We start from the raw sequence: 10,073 nt of genomic DNA on the forward strand, positions 1-10,073 counted from the left end.
TGAAAATTCATGCACGAGACAGATCTAGACCTCAATCAACTCACAATCAAAAAACCCTTCACCAATTCAACCTCATGACTTGATTTTTAAGTCTACTAACATTAGAAACAATACTCAGATATGATAGAACACATTTAACAAAAACTGCACTGATGGTATCCCAAATCCACTACATATATTGCAAAAGAGGCACTCAGAGAGATTGATCAACTCATAATATGTCAACTTCTGGCAATTTATACGGGCTAGAATGCAAAATGACCAACAAATTAACGACACAGTGAGATGAACCATCAGAGCTAAAGACATGAAAGAATGAGTCTTGAGATCAATAACCGATTCATAAGTGAAGGAGGAAGAAAGATAAACCTTCTAGCACAAAGTTGACAGTCTGACAGCACCAGCATTGGACGTGCTTGGCTCCTGGTGGGTATGTAAGCAGCCGGCGGCAAGATCCACAAACCATTTGAGCTATTTCTACATCAGAATTCCACAATAACAAATGTGAGCTTTCAAAAATTTACTGAATCTGAGACCACTTCTATAGAACATTCAAAATATGGGTAGTTTCAATGCCGATAGAAATGCATTACAAACTAATTAGCTTCATAGCTAGTAATACTGTGATACTCACAGTCTCACACACTATATTTTCACCCAATCTATAAACTCTTTGTTGCTATAACATAAAGAAGGAGATATTTGGGGATAGGCAAGCAATAACCAATCATATATTGAAGAGAAATACATGGAACTTTTTCAAGTTTCAAGTATGAGAAAACCCAAAAGAAACGAGACCCTGCGTTGAGTACAGAAAGACGACAACAACAAGAGTGCATATAAGTTGGGTGGGGAATGACCCGAAATTGGTCGCGGCGGAGGTTGTGAAACGAAGGTTTGGGCCTCCGGCGGTGGCGCTTTCTCTACCTTGTGCTCTTCGGAGACCAAAGTCTGTTTCTCTGGAGTTGCAGACATGGAGACATCAAACTGGCTATGTTACCAAAAGACGCGCCGTTTTTGTGTCTACGATTATTTATGTTTTCCACTGGGGGTATAAATGTCTTTGAGTGCAACGATACGAACGAATTCGACCGTACTCAGCACGAATTCGGCAACTTTTAACTCGAATCCGACGTTTCCACCGGAACAGACATTTTAGACGGTTGAAGACGCGTCGGACCATCGCCGGAGAAGATTGAAGAGGTTTGTTGTAAATGACAATTTTACCCCTGCGTGTTTTCAGATACACCAACTGAAAAATCCATTAGCTTAATTGTTTCACTTCCACTTTGTTTTTGTGTTTCACTTCCACTCCTGTTCTGTCCGGCAGAACCCCATCCCAAAATGTTGCGACGACTACTTCTCCAAGCTCCCACTACTCGCCGCCTCGCCGCTGCCCGCTTCACTCCTCTTCTCCACCACCGTCCACTCTCTTCTTCTTCTTCTTCTTCCCAAATCCCACACACTGACTCAGACCAACCCTCCTCCACCATCTCCATCGACCGCTCCGGCCTCTGCAACCCCACCGGTAATTCCCGCCTCCCCTTTTCTCTCCCACCCATCTGGTCACTCCCCATCCCTGTCTTTATCTAACCCACTTTCTGTTACTGTCAGAGCACTCCCATGAGCCGTGTTCCGACTCCGACCTCGTCAAGCACCTCAAGGGCATCATCAAGGTTCGTTTTCTCTTTTCTTTCTCCAAATTAGTTAAACAATAAATCCTGGTCTCTGAGAAAGTTTTACTATTGTTTAAAACCAGTTTCGCGGCGGCCCAATCTCCGTGGCTGAGTACATGGAGGAGGTTCTAACGAACCCCAAAGCCGGATTCTACATGAACCGTGACGTGTTTGGTGCCGGAGGTGACTTCATCACCTCTCCGGAAGTGAGTCAGATGTTTGGGGAGGTATATAGATTTCTCAATTTGTTTGATGCATCTCACATGTCCAGGATACCATTGAATTTCATTTAGCATTTTCGTTTACAATGTTTTTTTTGCATCCTTTTTAACTTGTAGATGGTTGGTGTGTGGACGATGTCTCTGTGGGAGCAAATGGGGCAGCCAGGGAGAGTGAACTTAGTGGAACTAGGTCCCGGGAGAGGGACTCTCATGGCCGATCTTCTTCGGGTATGGAAATGTGGTTACGATCTTATCTGCGGTTGTTTGGATGCTGTGGAAGTGGAAATGTAGCTGACTTTGTGGGGTGTTGTGTAGGGTGCGTCGAAGTTTAAGAGTTTTACTGAGAGTTTGCATGTGCACATGGTGGAGTGCAGTCCTGCGTTAAGGAAGCTCCAGCACCAGGCCCTGAAGTGTGTAGATGAAGAAGATGGGGGTGACATGGCTGAGAAAAGGAGTGTCAGCAGTTTGGCTAATGCTCCTGTGTCGTGGCATGCCACATTGGGCCTGGTTCCTACAGGAGGTGAGTGGTTATGGTATGATTGATGATCTAAGATCAATAGCTGACTGATTTAATTGTGTTTCCGCAACCTCAGAGCAGATGATATAGCTATACTCTTACAGAAGCTTGTGTTTTAAATTTGTCGACAATATCACGATAAGCAAATAGCACTAGAGATCATGAGGTAGCAGATACATTATGTCTCTTTACTATTTTGCCACATGATTTTCACCTCACTGTCTGTTCAATTACTATATCATGCTTAAAGTGACTCATTTAACCCGACATGATCTGCACCATTCATATTAGTGCTTAGTCCATAACATAATGATCACCTGATAAGTTTATGTAACCATTGTGTTGTTATGATGCGGCCATTCTGAAGCTAAAAAGTTTATTTGAATATTTGTAATCATATTAGTAGGATGGTGTATGGTATTGGAAGATTGAATATGACTCTCTTCTTCCCTAACAAATAACAATTACAGTTGTTTACTATAACTTTCTTCTTGTTTTCATTCAGTGCCATCTATCATCATTGCCCATGAGTTTTATGATGCTTTACCAGTTCATCAATTTCAGGTTTGTAGGGTCGTTTGACTCTTTTCGTTAATGTATCTTAAAATGGTCATTCTCTTAGAGTCTTAGTGTTGTCTTATTCTTAATCTTCACTTACCAATCTTTTCTTCCAGAGGGCTTCTCGTGGCTGGTGTGAGAAAATGGTGGATGTTGCAGAAGATTCAAAGTAAGGATGTAATATGATGTGAAAAAACTAGTGTTTTCAAGAGAAATGTGTTATATATTTCTCATAAACATTGTTTAGGTTCCGTTTTGTTCTTTCTTCACAGCCTACGCCAGCAACACTTTATCTGGCAAAACGATGCAAATGGGCTGGAATGGAAGAAATAAAGAAGCTTGATCACGTTGAGGTGTGCCCAGCATCAATGGAGTTGACTCAAAGTATCGCCGATAGAATTGCTTCTGACGGGGGTGGTGCTCTTGTAATCGATTATGGTCAGAACGGAGTAGTCTCTGATAGTCTGCAGGTCTGTTGTCTTATCATTGCTAGTTCTGAAATGTGAGCTCTTCTGCTACTTCCTAACTCTTGCAATGTCTTGTTTCAGGCAATTAGAAAACATAAATTTGTTGACATTCTAGACAATCCAGGATCTGCTGATCTCAGTGCCTACGTTGATTTTGCTTCCATCAGGCACTCAGCCGAGGAAGCTTCAGGTAACTGTCACATCGTGTTACATATAGACTCGTATTTTTATTAATATGTTAAACTGCATGTTAAAAATTGAATATGTTGGTTTAATCTTAATGTCTACAGGAGATGTCTCTGTTCATGGCCCTATTACCCAGTCTCAGTTCCTTGGTTCTCTCGGGATAAATTTCCGAGTGGAAGCATTATTACAAAACTGCACAGAGCAACAATTCGAATCTCTCAGGTCAGGGTACTGGCAACTGGTCGGAGAAGGTGAGGCTCCCTTCTGGGAGGGTCCTGACGATAAAGTTCCCATTGGAATGGGTACCCGCTACCTGGTAATGGCTATTGTGAACAAGAAGCAAGGTGTCCCAGTTCCATTTTAGTGACTTCAAGAAATGCAGCATTTTAGTGACTTGTACAATATACAAACTACAGCAACTCCCAAGTTTTGGTTTTTCTTAATTTCATTTCCAAATTCTAGTGCATTCTGTGATGCGCCAAGTAGTAATAATATAAACAGAGGAAAATGTGGACTTATTGTCATCAATTGAGCATCAGTAAGTCTCGACTTGTTTAGCTTATCATTACTAATCTAATCATCGGTAAGTCAGACTGAAGATTGAAGTATGTGGCTTTTGAATCCTAATATTCACATGATTTTAAACATGAACTATTCGAGCATCTCAAGTTTTAGTGTACTACAATACTATGACGGCTACCAGGCGTGGATCTAGGGGGTTTGTCCCTCCAAGAATTTGGGAAATAATTAACTAAGTATATGTCATATGTTCATATGGTGTAGTTTTGTATGTTCGGTTTTGAAGTTTTGTTAATATTAAGCTCACTCAAGATCAAATCCCAACAAATGCAAGTTTTTGTGTGTATTTTTCCATTTACTTCCAATTTTCCTTGATTTATTGAACTTGTAATTAATATACTTTATTTTCATTAGACATTAATTTTGATTAAGCTCTTTGATTAATTCCAAAAATTTCTCGTTGCAATCTACTAAACTTACGGTAATTATGAATGGATTGCTATTTTCACATCAACAAGGTATGCATCTAATATATTAGAGTTAAATATTTTATGTGCTATAAATTATTTATCACTTCGATCGTTGAAAAAAAAAATTCACGTCTCCCCGAATTATGAATCCTGAATCCGCCATTGATGGCTACATAATTTCGGGATGGTATACATTAGTGACACAAAATAATGAGGATTTGAAACCAGAACTATTCCAGTAACTCAAGTTATAATGTGGCTGCATGATTTCGGGATGCATGCATTTAGTGCGTATTTAAGATTTTTTGTATTCTAATTGGGCTGCCTTTATTAAAATTACGAAACTACCCATACAGCAGGACATGTATAAATAGCGTGTTGTCAACAAACTGTCAATTAAGCATTGACTATACAGATCGAGGGAAGAAGAAGAAGAAGAAGAAGAAGAAGAAGAAGAAGAAGAAGAAGGAGAGGAGAAAGCATGGGATCGGTTCTGTCGTCCGTTATGGGAGGAGCGGCGGTGGGAGGGGGTTCGGAGGATTCGGAGGAGTCTCGAGTGACGTCGTATCACTCGGCGGCCAGGTGGCAGCTCTACTTGAATTCCATCAAGGAAAACCCCAGCAAGCTGGTACCTTTGTTCTCAGATTCCTAATTTGAGCTTTTGAGATTTCTGAAACTAGGGATCTGGATTTTCTGTTTTTCTGACTGTGAATTTTTGTTGTTGTTGGCTTGGTGAAGCTGGTGATTGATTTCTCGGCGTCGTGGTGCGGGCCCTGTAAAATGATGGAGCCGGTCTACCACGACATGGCGTCTAGGTTCACCGACGTCGACTTCGCCAAGATCGACGTCGACGAGCTCTCTGTATGTGATGGGGTTGTTTGTTTTCAGTATTGATTTTGTTGTTTTCAATATTGTTTATTTGAGCCGTCAATTTCTCACATTGCGACAACTTCGCACATATAGATTTGGATTCTCCTGCTTTGTTTGTTTCGATTTGGTTCAAACTAGATACGCATTTTCAAACCAGATATGGATTCTCATTGTTTGTTTGTTTGTTTGTTTGGATTTGGTTTCATCTTTAAACAGGAGGTGTCTCAACAATTCGGGGTGCAGGGGATGCCGACCTTTGTGTTACTCAAGAACGGGAAGGAGGTGGATCGGGTTGTTGGCGCCAAGAAAGATGAACTTGAGAGGAAGGTTGAGAAGAACCGCTCTTAGTTTTTGATTCAGTATTTGTGATCTACCAAGTGTTCAACTTTCTCTATCTGATTCTGGAAACTCATATTTTTACATTCTAGTTTATTGTTCTAGTCTTTTGTGGCATTCTGGCATTGCTATATAAGCTACATATTATTAACACTATGATCCCACTGCAAACCATAAGCGATTGCTGAATCGTATTGATGTCCAGGCCCTTCAGCCTCACCACTGATTCCACATGCCCCTTCAGTGTGTTCAGCTCCCTCAGTCTGCAAAAATAGAATGCAAGTTAATCTATTTGTACAACACCAACATGTTTTTGAGGCTTCACTGAATAGAAAGTGTTGTACCTGGCAATTTCGGCACGTCTTTTTGCCTCTTCAGCCATCTGATCAAGTTCTGTGTAAGCATTGCGTTCGCCAAACATCTTGGTGTCTGGTGGTTGCAGACCGTGGAGAGTCCTCTGTGCATGTGCCCATCTCAGCTCCCTTTCTTCCTTCCCAAAATGCTTCTTCCTAGTGAAAGCAATCTGCAAAGCACAGAATTGCATATAAAGAGTAAGAGGTGAATACAAACCATCATTGAGAATAGCAACATTCAGAACCATGAAGGGTGGAAAGTCGAACTGCCATATGAGTGCCAGTAACATGAAACCAAGCTGTCACAGACGAGATTAAGTAAACTCAATTTATTGTTGAGTTTCTGTTACTCAAGAAGCATAGCTTGCAGCATGTTCATTGAATCAAAACCAAGCCAAACCAACACTGCAGCTTACCACAATACGGATTGTAATGGACACAGCATAGATCTGCAACAGAATACAAATCAAGTAATTTACTTACTGGAGTTGGTATTACGAGTTAAGATTTAGACTAATTTGGCAATTTGAAACCAGGGCTCACCGTGTAATTTTTCATTCTCTGAAATATTGCTCGACTAGTTAGTACAGCACTTATGATGACACTAAGCCCAGGTTCTGTGAGTACAATGTCAGAAGCACTTCGAGCTGCATCAGTTGCATCAGCAACAGCTATTCCAATATCAGCTTTTTTAAGAGCAGGAGCATCATTTACTCCATCACCAGTCATCCCACATATATGCCCTCTTGCTTGCAAACGCTTCATAATCTCATACTTGTGCTCTGAAGCACATTTATGTCAGCTTAGCTAATAGACTATCTATCCTAGTTGAAGATCTCTGAAAAATAAAGAGGAGAGAAAAACCGTACCAGGGAAAACACCAGCAAATCCATCAGCTTTTTCAATATGCTCATCAACTGGCAAACCAGCAACTGACTCGTCTTTTTTATGTCCCAAAAGAGCTGATGAAGGGTACATGTTTGTTCCCATACCCAGACGGCGTCCTGTCTCCTTTGCTATTGCGAGCTGATCACCTGTAATCATTTTAACATTCACACCAAGATTCAATGCCCTACTAATGGTCTCTGCACTGTCATGTCTAGGAGGATCAAATAAAGGCATTAGCGCAACAAATTGCCAAGACCCTCCTAGGCTCTCCTTCCTTCCATCTGGAACTTCCTGTTCATAGTGAGAAAAGGAGGCAAACAAATAGCCATAAGGAAGTAAGGAACATGAAATTTAATAATATCAAATATCATATACATCACACATGACAAGATAAGTAACATTACCTGGCATGCTACTGCTAGGGACCTTAGTCCTTGCTCCGCATACTTATCAATCATAGCATGAACTTTTCGTTCTAACTCTGATTTGTTGTGCACACGATTCAAAATCTGATAATCAAATCACAGGCATGATTAGCTGTGAAAAGTGAAAGAATCATACCAGACTATTATACTAGCCGATCTTAATTTTCATACCTGTTCTGGTGCACCTTTGCTGACACGATGCATTTTACCTTCAAGGTCAATATATGTAAGAGCCGTTCGCTTGTCAGTTGGGTTGAATGGAAGGAAGTGCACCTCTCGAATATTGGCTCTCGCCTATTTAATAGTCAAAATAAGACAGTAGGCATAATAACACATGAAAACACAGCTACAGAAAATCTTGTATTGGAGAAAGTACAGTTACTCTGAGTGTCATCTTACCTCCTTTGGATCGGCCAACATTCCCACAATAGCAGCATCTATTGCATCTTGATTTTCTATTCGGGAAGCTCGAGCTGCCATTACAACAACAGTATCTGCGTCCACCCCTTTAACAAAGACCTAAAGAATAAATCCATGAAGAAGTTGGAACAGGTATTGCAATATAACTATATAAGAAAGCTACTAACCAAACATTTACAGAAAAACAGCAGCAAACCTCTAAAAGATTCTTGTCAACTGAAAGCTTATTTAGTGTCAGAGTCCCAGTTTTGTCACTGCAAAGAGCATCCATGCCTGCCATTTCTTCAATTGCCGTAATTCTTTTAGTGATGGCACCCTGCAAGATTGATATCAGCTCTCAATTCCTAAGCTTGAGAAGCTAATAGTAAGGTGAAAAGTTACTGCAACTAACCTGCTGAGCTAAGCGGTGGGAACCAATAGCCATTGTCACAGATAAAACTGTTGGCATGGCAAAGGGAATTCCTCCAATAAGTAGCACAAGCAAGTTGTCAATACCAGGGCGGAAACTCCGGTGTTTAATTGGGTACATGACTATAATCTCTATGATCATTCCCACGGCGATAGAACATATACAGAAGTTCCCAATTGCAGTCAAGACCTATATAGCAAATGGGAAACGAGAGAACCAAAATTCTCATTCCTAATGTATTGAACTCTTTAGTTAAATTTTGGACTTAAGAGAAAAAAAAAGATCATCCTTGTGTAAGCATACCTGTTGAAAGTGGCCCTGTTGATTTGTGCTATCGACAAGGTGAGCAGCCTTACCGAAAAATGTATGAACACCAGTGGCAATCACCACCGCTTCAATCTCTCCTTGTTTGCATGTAGAACCAGAATACACACTGTCACCAGGGCCTTTGGTCACAGGAAGTGACTCACCGGTAAGTGCAGACTGCAAACAGAAAATGCAAAGAATTAGAGTAAAAGAAGCACCAGTTAATCAAATAATTTACTAAAATGTAATCGTTAAAGCACCTGATCAATTTTCAATGGATCACCATCGAGGAGACGAGCATCTGCTGGAAGGATGTCTCCAAGTTTAATGCTGATTATATCACCAGGAACAAGAATGGAAGCATCCTTCTCAATCCACCTCCCATCTCGAAGAACCTAATCAACATTACAAATCAAATTATGCACTAAAACATGACTGCATGTTCCAGAAAATCGATACTATAAAGCGTAAAAGCAATATATACAACTCTAAATAGCTACAGTGAGAAGAGAAGCATATGATATTGGGTTACATACCTTGGCTTTGGGGGCAAGACGGGCCATGAGAGCAGCAGCAGCATTTCCAGCGTTGTTCTCTTCAATAAAACTTATAGTTGAGTTGATGAGAAGCAGAGTAATGATCCCTACAAAATCTTGCCAATCTGGAGGCTTTCCCTGTAGACCCCAAAACCAAATTTTATTAGTATATATATTTCTTTACAACTTTAGCTAACAAAGAAAACAGAGAGAGAGAGAGAGAGAGAGAGAGAGAGAGAGAGAGAGAGAGAGAGAGAGCCAAGAACTCACTAAACAAGAAAGGAAAAAAAGAAACTTACTCCTCCATTAGCAAGAGTAATGGCCATGATAGCTGCAGCTTCCATCACCCATGAGAGAGGGTTCCACATAAACCCCAGAACTTCAAAAGCTTACTTTCCTGTGTTATAAAACCAACCAAAACCCCCCAAAAAGTTTTAGTCCTAACAAGTAGTTTAGGTCAAATAATTCCTCAAGAATTTTACGAGAAAACAAGAAACAAAGTTTTCTCAAGTGCAGTGAAGTCTTAACATAGAACACAAAAAACAGTACCTTCTTCTCCTCAAGCCTGTTATACCCAAAAAGGGGCCAGACTCTGCTGATCAGCCTCAGAAGTGAGTCCATGTTCATCACACCTCATGGTCAGGAACACCTCTTCAATGGGCACGTTCTCCTGAAACCAAAGCAGTGACTTCAGAAACTAACAAAACCTGAAAAAAAAGGGGGATTGCTCTGTTTTAGTACCAAATCAACAGCTTCCTTCACCACAACCTCTAATGCTTCGGCTTTCTCTTCCATCCTGAAACCTAGTAAGTGCAGGGGTTTGTAGAACTAGAAAAATAGAGAAAACAGAGAAACACAGAGTACTCTGTCTTTCTCAGTTTCTGAAGGAAGGATTGGAAGCTTTGTTTGTAGTCAT

The 10,073-nt window shown here is 40.7% G+C and overlaps 3 protein-coding genes across 3 annotated transcripts; 2 read left to right on the plus strand and 1 right to left on the minus strand.

Moving 5' to 3' along the window:
- The first annotated feature begins 1,103 nt into the window (after positions 1 to 1,103).
- LOC126797972 (uncharacterized) lies at positions 1,104 to 4,063 on the plus strand. Its single transcript, XM_050524768.1, has 11 exons — positions 1,104 to 1,203; positions 1,331 to 1,528; positions 1,615 to 1,676; positions 1,760 to 1,903; positions 2,015 to 2,125; positions 2,213 to 2,417; positions 2,920 to 2,978; positions 3,089 to 3,141; positions 3,220 to 3,442; positions 3,521 to 3,629; positions 3,730 to 4,063. The coding sequence occupies exons 2-11, from the start codon at positions 1,345 to 1,347 to the stop codon at positions 3,987 to 3,989; spliced, it is 1,410 nt and encodes a 469-aa protein (XP_050380725.1). The 5' UTR covers positions 1,104 to 1,203; positions 1,331 to 1,344; the 3' UTR covers positions 3,990 to 4,063.
- Positions 4,064 to 5,058: 995 nt separating this feature from the next.
- On the plus strand, positions 5,059 to 5,937 carry LOC126800502 (thioredoxin H2). Its single transcript, XM_050527872.1, has 3 exons — positions 5,059 to 5,242; positions 5,353 to 5,475; positions 5,701 to 5,937. The coding sequence occupies exons 1-3, from the start codon at positions 5,096 to 5,098 to the stop codon at positions 5,830 to 5,832; spliced, it is 402 nt and encodes a 133-aa protein (XP_050383829.1). The 5' UTR covers positions 5,059 to 5,095; the 3' UTR covers positions 5,833 to 5,937.
- LOC126797410 (plasma membrane ATPase 1-like) lies at positions 5,909 to 9,952 on the minus strand. The gene is made up of 15 exons (XM_050524045.1): positions 9,899 to 9,952; positions 9,732 to 9,827; positions 9,158 to 9,295; positions 8,882 to 9,016; positions 8,619 to 8,798; positions 8,298 to 8,504; positions 8,103 to 8,222; positions 7,886 to 8,005; positions 7,658 to 7,780; positions 7,466 to 7,570; positions 7,043 to 7,352; positions 6,717 to 6,955; positions 6,590 to 6,622; positions 6,165 to 6,472; positions 5,909 to 6,083 (listed from the first exon to the last, which is right to left on the minus strand). Exons 1-15 carry the CDS (start codon positions 9,950 to 9,952, stop codon positions 5,909 to 5,911), a joined length of 2,343 nt encoding a protein of 780 aa, XP_050380002.1.
- Between the last annotated feature and the right edge of the window lie 121 nt (positions 9,953 to 10,073).

Source organism: Argentina anserina, chromosome 6 (genome assembly GCF_933775445.1).
Source record: "Argentina anserina chromosome 6, drPotAnse1.1, whole genome shotgun sequence".
In the NCBI taxonomy this organism is placed as follows: Eukaryota; Viridiplantae; Streptophyta; class Magnoliopsida; order Rosales; family Rosaceae; genus Argentina; species Argentina anserina.